We start from the raw sequence: 19,424 nt of genomic DNA, 5'->3' as shown, positions 1-19,424 counted from the left end.
TTTTACGTGTATTCCTTGAAGTTTGGACATTTCTCGCTATCTCTCTCTCTCCCTCTTTTCCTTTTTATCTCCGAGAAACTTTCTTGTAATCTCTTAGGTCCGCAAAAGTTGACATTTTTTGTGCCTAATGGCCGAGAGTGTAATGGATAGCCGCATATAAATTACTAGAGGGAATTACATGGATCTGTAGTTTCATGTAGTCATCCGAGTATACATTCTCTCCGTACTTCGTGTCTTGTTTTGCGGCTTGTTAAATTCGTACCTCTCCGGGGCGAAGTTTGGAACGCAGCCAACGTAATATAAAGTCTCTTCTTCACGTAGACGACGCAACGTCAGAGTCTCGCCTTCTCTCCGTTCTTTGTCGATCGGCGAGGACGAGTCGCTGTCGTATACACTCAACGTAAACGCGACGTGTATGTATGTACACTTATCTAAAAGTAACGGTCGTAGCACTGCGTGCGTGGCCTATTACATAATATTTCTTCTCTTTTTCTTTTTTTTTTTTATTCCCAATATAATAACTTTTCGGCTCGTCTTATTTGTCTACTATACAAACTCTTGGCTAGAACAACGGTAGGTAGTCCTCGTGCGCTCATTTTTCTTTTATGTAAATGTGTTTTACTGTATTTTCTGTTTTTTATTCGTTTATCATCGTGTGCCTGGAGGGGCTGACCGGCAGTGATGTTAGCCTCGGCGGAAAAGTCTCCAGATGTAGACGTAGAGGCATATATGGCTCGCCTGGTTCAACTACGTTTTACCTTTTTATCGAAAATAGACACAAGTTGCTCTTGCCAACGATAAATATCTCGTCTACTATATATCTTTTTTTATCTTTTTGTTCTTTACACCGACGCGCTCTAATATTTTAATACATTTGACTTTCTACACCCAGCGAGCTTCTCGTCAGCTAATATCACTGAACTAACGGAGATAAAGGACTAAAACAACTTCACTTAATCTTGCTCTTATTTCTTTCAAGTATATACTTTACTTTTTCTCTAAATCAGATACAGGCCTGATTGTAAGGATTTTTGTTTCCATGAAATATCCAATCGCTCGATATTTCAGTCCAGAGACAAATTTATCAAACAACTTTGCCGAAAAGACCGATAAAACAGACCACCTCGCGAAAATACGGCAATCAGGGAACTTGGGCAACTTTGGTTCGCTGATACCGTTTACGGTAATCGCTCTGTTTTCCGGTTCCCCTCCATCGAGCACGGTGTTTATTTATCGCACGCACAAAAGGGTTATAGACACGTACACGTACACCCAAAACTTTACAGAGCTTACAAGATTACACAAATAGAAATACGTTTTATTTCCTCGCGTTAGGGAAACCGTCAGATCGACGGCGAATCGGCCCTGATGGAAAAATCGTGACAGGAAAAACCGGTTCGACGATTATCCGAACAAAAGTGCTGTTTCCCTCGTTTCTCTCTCTCTCTCTCTCTCACTCAAATTTCTTTCTCTCTCTCTTTCTCTCTCTTTTTCTTTCTTTCTATTTCACTCTTCCATCCGCTCGTCTCGCTGAAAATCACATGTTACACCAACATCATACAATCGAGTATTGCGAGCGTATTATTGTTTTCACGAGAAGTATCTGTTCAACGAACTTGATTATCGTCGCGCTTGTATATAAAAATAATTCCCTATTTCCTCCGTGACATTGTCAATCGGCCTTCCTTCGACAGTCTCCTGAGTTTGCGAGTTACGCGGTTCACCCTGATCGATTGGAACGAGTTTCTTCGCTCGTTTCTCGGATAGTCCTTTGTGCGATATTAGATCACCATTACATGCGTCCTTATCCCAAGTTTGGCTGCTCAAGATCTCGCGATCTTGAGCGGCATCGCGAATGCCAATTAGGACGCCACGAATGTCTTAAGCGAGGAAGTGCATTTGCTTTGCTTTCGTTGTTAAATGGATCACGGATGTCGATGTGCGCCTGGTCGTGTTGCGGAGGATGCTCGTATGAAGAGATTCAAGAATATGGCTGAGTGACGGAAAATAATGAAGTCGCCCAATCTTCTTCGACTACATAAGAGATTATGGAGCACGGCTTACGATGCCAGATAAATTGCGCGCATTTTCTCTGGTGCGTCGGGATGCTGGTGGGTATATCCACAATACAGTTACGTGAACTTTCAGATAAATCCGATCGCGCGCGTATGCATTGTTTGCCAACTCAAATATATTCTCAAGTATAACGGGATAGGCAGATGACTGAAATATGTCGGTAGATGAAATCTCAGATATAATTAGACTAATTGTAAGTCGCCGTCGGCCTCGTTTCGCGTTTCGTCCTTTTAAACGACCGAGTAATTCGACCCGGGTTTCGTACTTGCTATGGAGTGTACCATACAATCCACGTAAAATGCCTTCGATTTGGACTACCTTAAGATGGGTTTGCTCCGGTTCCGGGACAGAAGTCACCGCCGTAATATCGAAAATCTCCGATATTTCCTCGCGCGCTCGGAAAATGCTTTCCATCCTTCTTTTTCTATGTCTCGTATATTCTTCTCTTTTCTTCTTTTCCCTTCATCGGTTAACTTTTGTCCTTTATGTAGCTTTTTTCTTCATTCTTGCCATTTTTAAAGATTAAGTATGGTATCCAATATACGTAATTTTATTTTGTTTTTTTTTAATTTCGTTATATCCAAATTTAGATTTTTTTAAATGGTTTTATAACAATTCCATACGATAATTGTTGCATTCGTGAATTGTAGTTGAATTCACTGATCGATATAACAATTGAATCTCCAAATTCATGTACATTATATCTGGAGTTTTAACGACGACAAGATTCAAGAAAAAAAAGAGGTTGCTTTCTAAAAGTACAAGACGGTTAAAGATTAGATAATGTTCAACTTTTGAGCAAATGATTTCCTCAGATATCGACATTCTGAATTTAGCTTCGTATCTCGATAAAAACAGGTCGAAGGGCATGCTCACTACGAAAGATGCATTCTAAAAGAGCGTTTCTTGGGACCATATTGGCGGGATTGATGGTAATGGCGTTGGTGGTGGTCTGTGCCTTAGCTCGATCGGCGGTGAACACGGTGGAGATCCCACGCTACTCTGACTGCTACTGGTTGTCGTTGAGGCTGGTTGCGACCTATTATCAAAAGTTTATTAATTAAAGTAGAAAAGAAGACGAGTGTATTTTAATATATAATTATAGGAAAAAAGAGAAAAGCGCAGATACAAGTGCTTAAATATGTAAACATTTATAACAAGTAATATAATAATCCAGTTCTTTGATGATGTTTTTTGGAAGAAAAAATATTCTTTTTACAGTTATTTTGTTCTATCCATTGTACCATTAAAAAAATTTTAAGTAAATTGAAATGTCTGATATTTTTATGATTATTAACATTTACACATGTTTGTTATTATATTGTTAGTTATGATAACAAAGGTTTTTCGCTTTAAACTCGCAGCCATACAGTCTCTCATTGTGACAGCAACATTTTCTTTTTCGTGTAAATTCGTAATAGGAATTTACCTGGAGGTTTCGACGGCGGCACTGATGGTCAAACATTCTTGGCAGGGTTTACTACCGGCCCGTCGCCTGGGCACGCAGCCCGCACATCCGTCCCATTTCTCGGGGATCCGTTTTTTCCTAGAAGGCACCCGTAGGAACCGCCGACAGCTTGGCCCAGGCGCATCCGAGTCTGTAGAAAAACCCGAGACCTCGTCCTCAGTATCGATGCACTGCTCCTCGTCCTCGTTCTTCAGAAAGACGGAATCGGAACCGAGCGACCTGGTATCTGGATCGGGAGGATCTACGCTACCCATCGATGCCAACGGTGCTCTTTTGCCCGATGACGCCGCCATAAGGCTGCCGACTGCACCGGCATAAAGACCGACTTCGCTTCCGCATGGCGATAAATCCGGAGTTGGCTGTATGACCTGATTAGATTATAGAAATTTTCAATAAATGAATAATATTTGGTGATATTTTTTAGCACTAAACGTGACTTAATGGCTTCTGCACATTGGATGCGAAAACGCTTGCCGCGCGGCAAAATTTGACGCGATATCCAATAAGCTTACAGCTCCTAACATGTTCATTGGTTATTGTGTTGCATTTTGTCGTACGACAAGTATTTCCGCATCCAGTGTGCAGGAGCCATAATTCATTTTTATTTATCATTTGTAGCAGGTGAGCTAAATTATATTCTAAAGTGGAATAGTAAAGTATTAGTGTTATAATAGAATTATAATAATATAGATAATCGTATCATTGTGTGCCTTCCAACAAGCAACACAGATGACACAGTATGTCATTGTATCCTTGTTGTTTGTCAATGTTAAACAAGGGTGATATGATCACTGTGTTGTACTTGTGTCGCTTGTTGGAAGGCATACATTATCTAGATCGCGAACATGACATGGCAGACAGCGCACTGGTCATCAGGACCCAGAGGTCTTGGCTCCTGGTAAAGGAACCAAAATATTTACTCATGTCTCCTCTCGGAAAAAGCCGGCTATCTCCCGAGAGTATCCTTGCTCACGGAAACACCTCTCGAAAAATCCACCGTTTGGAACCGGCATTAAAACTGAAGGTCTCATATGCTTGTGACAATTATTGAATAATTAGTGTGCACAACCACAAGCATATGAGAGAGGTATAACACAGGCCAGAGGCCTAACGTAAGAAAGAGAAAAAGAAGTATTAATATCTAAGATTTTGACAATTTTATTTAAAATATTATAGAATAAAGATTCTAAATAAAAATAGGCTCAGAGCAATTTAATTTTCAATGTCGACTATTGAAAAGAATTAAAAAGGAATCATTTCGAAAGACATAAAATTGCAAATATCGAGTATATATACCTGGATATCAATAGGGTAATATAAATCCCATGGCTCATCGTAGGCGGCGTGACGCGGGTAGGATGGAGGAGGTGGAAGGCACGGCATTACCATGGCTGAACCCCTTCGTTCCAGATAACTGCTTCCAGTGCTGCTACAGGTGACCGAGCTACATCTTCTGTGATCGACCGGGGGAGCCAACCTCGGTTGCCTGATTGGCGGTGCCAGTAGGGAGTCGTATCCACCGACTGAGGCGAAGCGAGGTGCCACCACGGGTGAATGAGACTGGTCCATCTGACGTAAATATTTCTATCAATTACAAGTGCTTGGCGAACGGACAAATTACAAATTAAAAACCACTCGGTGAACTAGAGAGCATTCTCTGAACGCCACTCTGTAAACTAGAGAGCACTTTCTGAAATGGCATGGCATCGGTCCAACATTTTTATGTTCTGTCGAAAAAGTGTAAAACTTTACTACTTGAAAACTGTACAATCCAATCAATAGTGATGTTTCAACACATAAATTTTCTCGATGATTTTTTTTAATTACGATATATTTGTTATTAAATAAAAATTGTTATAATTCAGTAAGGAATATCGATATCTTTACTACTTTGTAATTTTAGAGATTGAAGAAAACACATAAATTTCAAATGCATCATTTAATTTTTCGACAAAAGTAGAATATTTACAATTTTGTTAATATTTTAACTCTAATGATACATTTCACTTTTAGAAGAATGTATTTCATTTTAGAGTTGTGTGTAGGTATATTTGTTAATTATTTAAATAAAAGTATTTAAGCTGCTATACCTCGACGCATAATGATCTTCTCGGACCACGACCCAGCCTAGGTGGTAACCTGGCGATCGCTTCGAGAGCAGCGGCGAGGGCGCGTTCCTCAGCTTCGGCTTCCGCGACCGCCGCTGCTGCCGCTGCAGTCAAAGTTGGATCTTCCAGTTGTTTACTCGCTTTGCATCTGATAAATATATCAACCATATTTTAATTGCATTTTAATGACGGCGCGAACATTCTTAAAATTACTCGTTTAAACGTTCTTCAAATTACCTGCTCTTGTAAACTACCAGCAACACCATTAAGCTGAAAAAGCCACCAAGGGTCGCGGCGATCCGTACCCCTGTCATGACATCGTACGTTTTGTAAAATTCGATTTTGACCTGTTCACGTTCGCTTAGTGTCGGAGTTGCATCTGGCAGGAACGTCGTTGGATCTGTCGTCGTCGTCCCTGTCACGTTGCTGCCGACACTCCCCATTCCTGCGAATCAAATAAATTCGCTATCGTTATACGTGTGCAAAAAAAGAGAAAGAGAAATATATATAGGTTTGCGGATTTGAGCTGAATGCTGATACTCTGCAAATTGTGTTTGAGTTGAATGCGAGATGTCTATAAATTGTTTGCAAAAAGATAATAAGTCTTGAAACTTGTAAGAGACTTTCTGTAAAACGGGCAGTAACGTGTTTATCATCAAGAGTAAAATATAGACATAAAAGGTATAATTTGTTTATTAATTTAACTTAATTTACCGATTTAAATAAATTGTGAATACAAATCTAATAGAGGCGACAATTTCTATAATAAAAAAAGAACAAAATGGAAAGGAAGTACAATCACATTTGAAGGAACTAAACTACTTGTAAGTATTTCAAGGAGAGGAAAGTGCATAAGCTATAAATCACATCGAGAGCATTTGTTTACCGAACTGTGTCGGCCAACGTGTGCTGACTGGGCTCGAAAATGGAGTGACGGCGCTGAATTTCCTGGAACAGAATGAAGGCGCGCCGTCAAAAGAGGAGCTGGCATTCATCCGGCAGGATTTTGCATTATCATGAAAGTACGTGAACAAAAAAGAGAGAAAATACTAGGCAAAGAAAATCGGCGTAAATAAGAGTGGGGACACATGCGGAGGATTTAGTAATGGAAAGGGAGAAAAGAGGGGTTTAAAGAGGAACACACACAAGGAGAGGGCCACAATCATTGAGCAACAGTATATCGCGACGGAGAAAATGAGAGGTACGAGGTATATACACACTGCTCTCGGGCTTGGCCGGTTAGCATTGTGTAAGTAGAGATGGTTGTAGGTTCACGTATTGATTCCACCTTTGCGAGCCTACCTCCAATGGTTAGGAGCAACGAAGCGTACAACAACAATTTATCAAGACCAAAATTTGTTCTGGAATGTTGTTATTCGTTTTGTTGTTAAGCTTTTCAGAGTTTTGGTTTACGAGGATCAAAAGCTGAACGTTTTGCCAAAACGAACAGAAAAATAATGAAAAAAGCTATTATCTTTGAAATATAATTGATTCTGCCATTATTGAGACGCTAGTATATTGTTGAGAAAGCTGGACAGCAATTTCTATAATTGACAAAACCCTTTACTACAATTATTTCCAATTTTTATGATCACAGATGAGTCACGGACGAGCAAGACAAGATTCTAAAAGGGATCGTAAGAGACGAATTTAACGTGTTGTGTAAGCCCAGTAATTTTAATATTTCGAGAAAGTAAATAGCGACATCTGTGTAGATATAGAGTAAATAAATATGAAATAAATAAATTTTTCAAACGTCAGTCTAATATCATTGTCTGCGCTCAGAAAATATCAGCGATATATAGAACTGCGCATCAATTAGGTATTGGTCAATTTTGCAACACAATTATATCTCATAAAACTATTTGTTCTCTCATATTTTTACATCAACATTAAGAAAAATTTATAAATTATTTACAATTAAAATATTTTTATACACGAGAAACTGGTATTACAAAAAATATTAGAAGACATTTCAGTTTTGTGAAAAGCTTATTTCGTTGGTACGTTTCAAACTCATACGACAGTATTGAACTGACAATCTGTTCGATGACCGAAAAATTTTCTATTTATTTGCTGAATCCAATATTTCAGATTACTGGGAGAAATATCAGGTTTTTACATTTCACTGAACATTTTGCTTCGATGGAATTTAACAAGCTTTTTTGTTTAGAAAGCTAATGATTTAATAAAAGGATAACAATTTAATAGAAGATATATCGTCCTTGAAATTTCCTCGTCTTCTCTCCATTGATTCAACGTCCTTAATCACTTGGGTTAGGTCAGATTAGGTCAGACGACAACCTGTGGATGCTCCACGTTCGAGAAGGTTGTTCCATGTGCTCTCACCAGCCGTACCCCGTAAAATTAACGGCGCGGTAAATCCCCCAGAGGGTTTCCATCTACAGAATTCTCACCACGTAACGAGAGCTATTTACTGTTTAGCGTATAGGACAATAGAAGGGAAGAGTCTTATGCAAAATTAATGTAAAATTATCATAAAGGTATTATTTCCATTAAAACTTTCTAGAATTAGCGCGCGCACACGCACACATTTCCTTTTAGTCTTTCTATTAATTGTTACTTCATATTTTAATTAAAATATTTCAACAAGCCACTTCATGAATCTTCAGAATAACATGTAAAGTTATTATATATATTGTCTTTTATGAGAAAATGTCGAGAAAAATCATATGTGGTTAATATTAATTTCCTTTTTCATTAGATATTTTGGTAATCCATTCTTAAAATATAAATCTATTCCTTGATAAATATTTTAATTCTCAAGAACTACTTAAAAGAAGTATTTAATATTAAAACTTGATCGCTTGATGAATAATTTTCTTTGATATTTTTTTTTATTACCGAGAAAAATTGATATAAAAGTGGAACCTGACGAGAGAACCACTCGCTAAGTCATTCATAACATAAAGAACAAGATGAAAATGAAATAGCACTTCATTGTAGATTCATCTTTTGAAGAACCTATGTATTTTTTATCATTTTATATTTCATTTCTGAAAGAATATTCATGTAATTTACGTGCCGTAGATACGCGTAGTGTAATCTTTTCATAATTCACGCATTTTAATTTTTAATCCAGTAAGTAGAGCTATTTTCCGAGTAATTCTCGTAATGCTATGGCGTATACAGTAGAAACGCGAGAATCAGTATTACATCATATCTTCAGCACAACTGCATCGGCAGTTCGTGCATAACAAGCGATTGAGGATATCCGACTTACGCGTACCCGTTATGCGTTCTAACGATCGCGTCGTGCGGCTTACATATAACACCACCGATGAAATTTTGAAGGGGATTAGCGAAGTAGATTCTGCTGCGCGCATGTGCTATTACGCGGCATTAAATTTGCGTACAATGTAGCCTGAGAGTCTGCCGGAATAGAGAAGGTATAATATTAGACGGGCGTAGTATAATCAAACGGCTGCGTTCTGTTGAAGTCAAACGTACAGATCGGTCTTCGTTCTTTGGCAACGTTTCCTCAAAGGAAGTAGAGTAATCTGTGCCTTTCGTACCTCTCCTCGTCTTTTCGTGTTAACGTCAGCTAAAGCGAATCAGCCTATAAACAATTGAGGATCATTTTGCCTTCCTTTAGTCGTAAGTCAACGCAGTTATCAGTTTATTCAGTGAAGCAGAGATATCTCTAAAGAATTCTATACGTGTCCGTCATCTAATTGTATTGAAAATTAAATGTTATGAGAAACTACTTAAGTCTCATTTAAAAAGTGCGGTGAAAATAAAGGCAGCTTCTCCGATTTTTGTCTCAAAGAAAGATTGGAGAGTTCTCTCCTCTCGAACGTTGATTTAAATATATCTTTTTTCAATTATGATATATCTGTGAATTCTATTTATACTGATATGTGTGTACCCAGATAGCACATTATATTCTGAGAATATACTAAAAAGGTTACGTCTGATATTTGTACGATATTTCTGTGTCCGCAGCAACATTGTTCGCAGTATATCCTCCGAATATCGAGATGAAATTCTTATTCTTAAGAGTGCGTAAAAAATATCTATTAAAAATAATATTCTGTTAGCGAAGAACATTATTTTTAATAGATATTTCTTACACACTCTTAAGGAAAATTTTCGAAATTCATCTCGATATTCTGAGGATATACTGCGAACAATGTTGCTGCGGACGTAGGAATATCATACGAATATCAGACGTGACCTTTTTAGTATATTTTCAGAACATAATGTGCTATCTCTCTATAAATTTTTTAATGTTGAATAGTCTTGAAACTTTTAGTCTTAAAAGCAATATTCTAAAAAATCAATTATTTTAAACACTTAAGTATATTCATCTATAAAATTAGATTGTATTATATTTGTATAAATTTTTATTTAGTTCGTTGAATAAAATCTTGCTCGAAAAATGGCAACTTTTTAGGCAGCTGCGTGCCAAGAGGTCTCTCCGAGACTTGTGTAGTGTGAAGAAAACTTTCTGAAACGCAAATTTACACCACGTCTAACTTTTGCGAGAATGCGCGGATGCTCACGACGTCCGAGGTGTATCGACGTCCGAAAACTCGGTCCAGGTGAGGAAGTTATGGGATGAACAGATAACTTTTTAAATATTCGCAAAAGTTTGCGCTACGCCAACGCGTAAATACCACGACGTGGAAAACGCGTCGAGAGACGATGTTTTTCCGTTCGTGAAACGAAGGGCAAGTCTTATCGACATTCGGCAAACACCATTTTTTTCTCTTTGATGCCCGGCAGGCATGTGTTATCATTTCCACGTCGGCAAACGGTCAAAAAGGAGTGGCGCGACAGTGGGCGAAAATGGGTCGTCCGATAATTCGATTCCTCGAAAACACCGTTACGATATGTATGGATTTGGGTTAACTTCGTTTCAGCGATTTCACAGTCACGGCGCGTAAGACTCTCGTTCGCGATGCTTTTAGACAATATAAAATTTATAAGTAAAAGTATCCCTTATTAAAAATTAATATTTTTTTTTAAATAATCCTATATAGAAATATAAGCTATAATTTATAAGTACTAAAAGAAGTTTTGTTTCAATATAAAGAAATATGTGAAAATGGAGGATTCCAATATGCATATTATGCATTACATAATTCTGAATTTATTTTAATATATTGTGTTAATATATTGTGTAAATTCATTGCTAATCTCGCATTTAAACTTTAATACGTAGCAGCATAGCTTATCGTAATCCGTTCATATCTCGAAAGTAAACTTTTTCATTAGGAGATTTATCGAAATTTTAAATTATCGGCTGTATCAATCATGTAAGCTGTATGTATAGCAACATACAACTTGGATAGACAGATACAGATTATATAATATGATTACATATAAATACAATTTACAAAAATTAAAAATATTTAATTATAATCTTCGTGTGACTAAAACCAACAAGATTATACTGTAATACGTGCGTGGCATTCTCTAAGCACATAAAGAACATGTTATATTAAATTGAGAAGAACGTTTTATAACAAAGTTTATTATGATATACATATAAACATGTTGCGCTATCTTATAGCAGCTTTGCTATAATTCTGTTTGGTAAATTTGGTAGTTAATGACTTAACATTATTGTTGCATTATCTATATATTCTCATACATCCCATTTTATCGTATTGCTTTGGAAATATTTGAGTGCCGATATTAACGTATATACTAATATAATATATATCAAACTGCGTCTATTCTATTCGACATTCCACGATATTCTGTCAGTAGAGAAGTACGCGATGTCTTTTTTGTAGCACTAAAATAAGCGAAAGAATTACATGAACATTGGCGGAACATAGTCGATAATCCGATTCTAGAAAAACGTACGTCTCGAAGTGCCATGGATTTGGGTCACTGGTTCGAGGCCTGTTGAATGCCAGATCGTTTCGCCGATTTCACTATTGCCTCGCGGATTATGATCTTTACTAAAATCACTCGACTAACGACGTATGCAGGACCATTTGAAATATTTGAATATTGAAACTGAAAAAAGGGATGAAGAATCAAGAATCAAATCGGTAGATTTGTTTTGTTCGTGATTTCTTCGTCCCATGAAAACAAAATTGCTAATTTCTCAAAAATCAGTTAAATCAGCTTCAAGGATTCGTAAATATCTCCAAAAATTCAAGTAATCCTGAGTTTCCCTTTGAGCAAATTATGCGATATCAACAAAAAATACTCAAGTTTATCTTAAGCTCTTAAAATTCTATATCTTATAGCGTTAAAATGATAATCTTTCATTCACAGATACTTTTTACTATTATATATCTTGGAATGATTAGTCTTTATTAGTTTATAAAAGAGTTATGAAAAATAACGTAAAAGATTTATCATAGATTTAAACAAAAGTGATTTTAAACTTTAATAGATTCAATGTTTTACTTGTCGTATTTTTTGTCACAGTATATTAAAATAAATTGTCACATTTAAAGTACTAATCGCGCTTGAAAGACCATTCCAATTAGCTGGATGCCATGTTGCAGAGATTATCGCCACTAGGGAATCGAGAGCCATCAGGAACAAAGAATTATCACAAATTATTCTCCCCGTTAATTGTGACTTATTCAGAAATGCAGAACATTCTCGTGTCGTATTATTCTATTATTCCTACGAAGATTACTTCGCGCAATGTTCACAATTTTACCTTCTGTTAAAAATTGCAATATCAGCATGTTAGAAATAGAATTCAGATCCTAAGTTTTAAATAATATTTTTAATAACAAATAAAAAAATTATAAATCTACCGAAACATAGAAATATATATTTTTACAAAGTAATAAGTTGAAATGAAGCACACTCACGTTTTAGAACAAGAAAGATGAAAAGAGAACATACATAGAAAATTTAGCTAAAAAGAATAGATTTATTAATTTAGAAAAAGACTTTTAAAGATTTGCAACCGTTACGCAACTAGCAATATGCATTCTCGAAAGAATCATCGGAATTCCAATGATTGTTCTCTTGGAAACATCGAATAGCTGGGGTCGATGAGCGAAAATTCGGTAACGAGTACGTCAGCGATCTCGTAACTCTGGGTTATGTGCAAAGCGCGTGCAAAACGGGTAAAGGGCAGGGAGTAAAGAGGAAAAGGGACAGAATCAATAAACCACCCTGCCAAAGCGAGCTTCGTTCGAGCGAAACGCGCGACACCTTTAACGTAACGTCCACCTCGGCCAAGTCGAAATGTATAACGATATTCTGAAATACGAAATCATAAATCAAACGAACTTGCTACGAGAACCGAGTCAATGACGATATTCAATACGGGGGGCGTAAATTTGTGCGAATAAATAAAAATCCAGTCGTTTTTGGAGCTTTCCAAGTAAAGATATGAATTTTATAATCATACACAAATCGAAGACATTTAGACAGATATTTGCACATAAAAATCATCCGAAATCAAATCGGAATAGTATAAAATTGATGTTGTATCGAATTAGAGGTAGTCAATCTTTTGAAGGAAAACGATAATTTTTCACAGTTATGCGAATTGTGACGCAATCTATCGTACAATGGAAAAGATTTAAGAGCGAAGATGATAAAACACGGATTGTTAATTCGAACATAAACCGACTGTGACTTCGGGCAGCGCACTGCGTGTGTGCATGACGAAGATAAAGAAAATAAAGGATAAAGAGGACAAGGGTTGGAATCGATAAACCATTCCGCCAGCTCAAGCTCAGCCCAGTTCACCTGAAACTAGCCGAGTACTGGATAACGTTGTAATATCCATTGTGCTCGATGGAAAGAACTCTTGTGTCGGGAATCATTAAAATCCAATTTTACAATTGGTAACACAAGCTGATCAGAAATAAGCTCTTAATCAGTGAGTTTATAATATCTTTTGAGGATAGCTCTTAACGTATAATTAACATTACTATTTTTAATATTTATAATTACTATATTTGTTATCGACACTTGTATTACTTGAAATTCTACTATTAATTCTCATTTTTATTTACATTGTAAAGCGTAATATATTTTTAGTTTCTTTTTGGGGGTTTTATTTATGTTTAAATTTATATTAAAAAATACACCTAAAGATGTTTAATGAACAATGTTTAATAATAATAATAAAAATAATAATATAATTTTACTACTCTTACGTAATGTTAACTACTACCTTATGTATTATGCTATTATTGCAGCAATAGCGTGCAATAATTGAATATTAATTATTCCACCGCCATCAATGACGTACGAAGAGTTAAAGGGGCGAAGGAATAATTTAATTGAATTTCTAAAGACTATCTTGAAATATAGATTATCAATTATTCGCACAGTTTATTTAAATTGTATTATTGACCGAAACATACGAACCAATGTATCATCAACGATAAATGTGCATCGACCGAAAGTAATATACTGTTGTAGGCAGCATCCTCGAAACCCTCTTCCTTTCTTACCTATCCTGTGCTCGAGCATATTCAGTCGTCAGTGCACTTCCCTATTTTGTATTCACGAATTCCTTGGCCAAAGATGTGTTCTTAAACGTTTGAGTCCGCAGTGAAAATATCTCTCTTCCCTTCAATCTCCAAGACGAGATACTGCAGCAATGCGATTTCGATCAGAGCAGTTTCTTGGCCTAGTATGCACATTGGCTAACCCAGTTTGGGAAATTGTGACAGGTGAAACACGCAAACATTTCCGCGATCTGTCATCTAATGAATCATTACAAAAAAAAAAAAAGATCGAGCGATTAAATGTTTCTTCTTTTGATCTACATATGACAAGAAATATATCATATTGTATATTACATTCAACTAATTGTAAACTTGCACATTTTTATTTTTTAAAAATCAGATTTATTACGATTATACTAATGAAATGCCAACAAAATATTACACTTAAATACGCGATATGATTCGCTAACTTTAAATGCTTATAATTAAAAAATTATTATAGCCTCGATATTTGGTATTAGAATTTTCGTCTCAAAATGACTTCGATCTACCACTAGCGAATGGTGCGTATATAGGGTCTGAGACATCCTGTACCAATTATAAGATAAAAAAAAGAAAAAGAATTCGAAAAAATTATCTATCAATATTTTCAAATTTATTTCAGTTTGTAACATGAAAGATTTTCTTATGATATTACCGCTCGCGAATATAGTGTTTGTCAAAAAGGGCGATTGAGGATTGAGGTGGCAGGTGTAACGAAATCGAAGATCGATTTAACTTGCTTATAACGCCATTCTAGGCAGGTGTTACCGCCTAACTAAGGTACCATTTCGCGCACGTGGAGCCCATCGGGGAGTCAACATCTCTGATATATGGCGTCATGTAATTGAGCATTCCTGATTCCCCGATCTTTCTTAAGAAAGACTCTTATTACATTCGTTGATATCGGGCCTTTATATCTAAAGTTCACAGAAATATTAAAGCAATGAATAACGCAGTTAAAGATGCTTGGACACACAGAATCAGTGGTGAAGGAATACACGTATAATTCCTTTCGTGCTTTAATAAAGAAATTAATTACTGTATGATCCGTTCTATAAATATGATCGTTTTCAAACAACTGTCCTCTTTTATTTGTAAAAAAGGTCTCCAATTATTATATCATAAAGTTTCTCATTTATTATATTATAACCTTCGTTAATTACGACTGTTAATTACTTATCGCGTAATCATATACATATAGTACCTAGTCATTTATTTGATTATATTTTTCCTGACTCTGCCTTCAACCGAACCGATCTACGTTCCTTTTATCAACGCCATAATGTTGATTTTATCTCGGTTATTAGCATCGTTGCTGATTAAAAAATCAATTAAATGCAAGACCTTTCGGATCATGGAATCACGTTTTCTCTCTGAAACGACTGAAACAGTCCTATCGCCGTCCGCTGGTCGGTGTGTTAATATTTGCATTTCATTTCCATTTTGAGCGCTGGAATGAGATAAATTCGGTCAACGGATTTTCTTACATGCGCCACTGCGTGCAAAGCGTTCGATCGATAACCGAATAACGAGGAAATTAATTAATTATTACGCGTGGTCTGCGCGTGAGAGACGGGCGCAGCCACGATCTCCGAAAGAGGCGGCTTCACGGGATAACGATTATTCAGAGCTTGATATCGCGCATCTTGATGGTGATAAATGTTATTTCGGAGCCATTTATTATCATATGCCGAACTAAATTAACTTGAGAGTATATACACATAAACAAATCTTGTAATGTAAGTTTTGTTGAGAATTTAACACATAAATTTAACTAAGACTAACAGATGGACTTTACTCGAAGCTAGAGATAAATATCAATCATCCTCAATCGCTATTCATTTCTCATTTCTTTGCTGAAAGTATTATAGATGATATGTGTGTCATAGAAAATATTATATCGGAATCGCATTACTTGATATATTACTATAATAATTTGTGAAGTTTTTTGTTAAACGCGATTATTAGAATCGTCAGTCTGTCAAAACTGAGCATTTCGAAGAAGATTTCGAAGAAGATTACGTTTCTAAATTGATTTCACATAAGGCTATCAGCTTTTTAAAAGAACATATACTCGTTTTGAAGTAAAGCTAATTATTAATTAAAATGTTATGTTTATAAAATTATATTAATAAGAATTGTAAATAAAAATTATATATTATAGAAATTATTAAATACTTACATCCAACGCATAAAAAAATTATATAATCTCTGCTTTCGATCAAATCATCATTTTTTAAAATGTACACATGTACTCTTTCCTTATGATTCAGATATGGTACTTTAATCGCACATTTTCGTTGTAAAAGTATGTTTATTTATTAGTATCAATCTATTTGCGTAGTTAATTAGTAGAGTCACCTTACTGTGTACATCAAATGTGTGATTACGGCTACGATTACATCGTGCGTTTAGTCAGCGACCTTATGATAGGTGTCCTTGTTTAACCCTGTAGATAAAACAAAGACGCCTATTGTATAGGCCGTGGACTAAGCGCACGATGTAAACCAGGCCTATATATACACATATATTGAATATCTTCGCGCGATGTTGCGAGCAAGCAACTCCGAAAGCAAGCGGGCTGCGGGACTTGCACCCTTTTGACTAAAAGGGTGACGGTGCCGCAGGTGTGCTATACAGAGCAGGCAGAGTTTGCTGCGGCTGTTAGTCGACATAGCGCAACGCGGCGCGGTGCTCTGCTTTTATTTCCTCGACTTCCTCCAGCCGCAGCCCCCAACGGTCGGCTGGCTGGTCGGTTGGCCTGCCGTCTGCTCGAACGAGAAGGTGAGCAGCGGAGGGTGATGGACGCTGTGTGGGGCTGTAGGGGTGGTTGGTTGGGCTGGTAGGGGAGGCAGGTATCGATTCCATCCTGCATGGAGAGGAGAAAGACCACCCTCCCTCCTGTTCTCCCTCCCTGCGCCACCCTCTCGTCAAGTCCCCCGCGCAACCCACGCACTCCGGGTCACCGGGTCAAAGCTCACGGCCGCCGGCTCACTGTTGCTTCTTCGAAATGGGTCTCTCGCGACTGGTATACGCGGCAATGCGTGCCTCTATTTTTTTCCTTTTCAAACACATACGCGTACTCATGCTCGTTGATTTGCTTCTCTGTTACCGCGACACTGTGAAATTAATCCATCAGGCTTGCTCGTTACTCCCTACGTACATAGTTATGCAGATTAATTGTTTTACGTAATATAATTGAAACTCGAGAAAGTGACAACACACTCGATGTTTCAATTTTGCGAATTATGATATTTTAACTTATTTACCGGATATTTCATATTGTTACGCTAGAATGTAACAAAATATAAAATCGATAAAGTATATTTATTTATTAATGATTCTGCTTTTTAAATATGGAAACGACGAGGAGAATTAATTTATGTAAGACAAATGATGTGACTCTATTGAAATCGACAAATTGTAATTTTATATGTATTTTAGATGTATGTTTTTACGCTCGATGCATTTGTGTGAAAAGTTATATTATGGCAAGTTAGACGTCGTAAAACTGTACAGTTGCTTCTTGCATTATTCTTTCCTTTATCATAAACTGTAATAGATGCATATATGATCTGTTTGAGTTGTTAACTCATTTTATATATACGACGTACATATCGTTAATGGAAATCTATGGGAAATTTTGTCAAGATATTTTTCAAGAAAACTATAATATTTTTAAGATAACTTCTATAAGAGTAGGATGTTTGAATATATTTTGTAAGTATCCTATATAAGAGAAAATTTGAATAATATTTTCAGCCGCCCCCGGTTATAATACACTGATAATGTTTCAAGAAAAACGAGAAGTTATATATGTATATGTAAACATGTTTTTCTTCTGTGTGCGTGTACATGTGCAATGGACAGAAAAATGCTTTTTTTAATTATTAAATCTTCTTCTGTTTTGCATTACTATTTTAATTAATTTTAATGATTATACTCAAGTTTACTAACGATGAAAAGAGCGATAATATATTGATCACATTTTTTTCTGAGCATAATATCCCACGCACGAACACGTTCCTCATTTTTATATTGCCCTATAAAATTATCTTTTCTTTACGCATTATCATTTATAAATGACCCAATTATTTCACATAAAATAATCGGGTTTGGCTTAAAAAAGTTAAGCATTTTTTTCGTTATTACATGCGAAATATGGCTAACGAAATTCAAAGTAATGATATCAAATAATTTAATTTTTTACTGAGGTGAATACAATGACAATTAAAAGTATAATTCTTACGTATTTATTTTAACCTAGTAGCGATTATATTTTCAGATACTTGTTGGTTGACTCGCCAATGGAACCTGACAGTTTGACAGTCTCCTTTAACCGGTCCACTCTCGCGAGCAAATATACCTTGACATCATCGGTATGATATAGCAGTAGATAATCTAGCAGGATAGGGTCCGAGAGAGTACAATGAGGGGAGAATTGCGTTGTACATTAACTGTATAAATTTACTTTATCCATCTCTGTGAGAGACCATGCTAATGTTACATCGCGCTCGCTAAATCTTTGTATGATTATCATGTATAAAATTAGAGCAGTATCCTAAAAAATTCGTTTAATTATCAATTAGAGGAGAAGATAATATTATGTCCAGTGTATATATAATGGCCCCTCTTAATAATACCTCCGCTATTAAGTGTCAAACTCTAGCGATTATTTATGGAATTATTTGCTTAATGCTCACTGTTACAGCACGACGCTAATATGCCAATACACAATAATCAGCATTTATTAGAATATATTTTTACTTTCAAACATTTTGAAACGTTTTTAAGATACATTTTAACATTTAATTACGCATATTTCTCCATTCTTCTTAAACTTGAATGCATTATTACACGAATATATGCATGTTTTGAGTGTGTTCTTTGTTGTTTAACATTTTTTTATTTAGCTGTATACATTTCGAGTTATGCAAAGTAAAACAGTAATATGATAATTTGCTAATGTAACCCTCTAAACGTGCTGATTATTGATGGTCTCTTTTTCGAAGTTTTCATATCAAAATAATTATTCCGTAAATCGATTGTAGCTTTACTGTTAATCTATAGTTTATATTACATTTATACAGATTTTTAGTACTGAACAGTCTATGCTGAAGGAGTTATGTATACATACACACATTTGCATAATTTGAATACATATACTCTACTATATTTTACTTTTTTTATTAATTTTGTAATTCCTGTTTTTTTAAACAAAACTAATTTTTAAAATCTATTTTTGGGAAAATCATATTACGAACCCTATTTCTCTTCGAGCGATTATACAGTGCCGCCACATTTTTATAAATAGCG

At 36.0% G+C, this 19,424-nt stretch overlaps 1 protein-coding gene across 2 annotated transcripts in view; it reads right to left on the bottom strand.

The window, feature by feature from the left end:
• Positions 1-2,804: 2,804 nt before the first annotated feature.
• LOC108766358 (uncharacterized) overlaps positions 2,805-19,424 on the bottom strand; it is a 65,079-nt gene continuing 48,459 nt past the window's right edge. Inside the window, exons 2-7 of one of the 2 annotated variants that reach the window (XM_018515608.1) lie at positions 6,539-6,600; positions 5,890-6,097; positions 5,635-5,800; positions 4,841-5,113; positions 3,506-3,912; positions 2,805-3,115 (exon numbers count right to left, since the gene is read on the bottom strand). In XM_018515608.1, coding sequence (XP_018371110.1) covers positions 2,968-3,115; positions 3,506-3,912; positions 4,841-5,113; positions 5,635-5,800; positions 5,890-6,095 — 1,200 coding nt within the window. In that variant the 5' untranslated portion in view covers positions 6,096-6,097; positions 6,539-6,600 and the 3' untranslated portion in view covers positions 2,805-2,967. Of the gene's footprint in view, positions 3,116-3,505; positions 3,913-4,840; positions 5,114-5,634; positions 5,801-5,889; positions 6,098-6,538; positions 6,807-19,424 lie in introns of those variants that run through there. The other variant, XM_018515607.1, reaches the window with a different exon arrangement.

This window comes from Trachymyrmex cornetzi, unplaced genomic scaffold, assembly GCF_001594075.2.
Source record: "Trachymyrmex cornetzi isolate Tcor2-1 unplaced genomic scaffold, Tcor1.1 scaffold579, whole genome shotgun sequence".
NCBI classification, from domain to species: Eukaryota; Metazoa; Arthropoda; class Insecta; order Hymenoptera; family Formicidae; genus Trachymyrmex; species Trachymyrmex cornetzi.
Note: the sequence above shows the minus strand (reverse complement) of the source record. Positions and strands in the feature narration are given on the sequence as shown.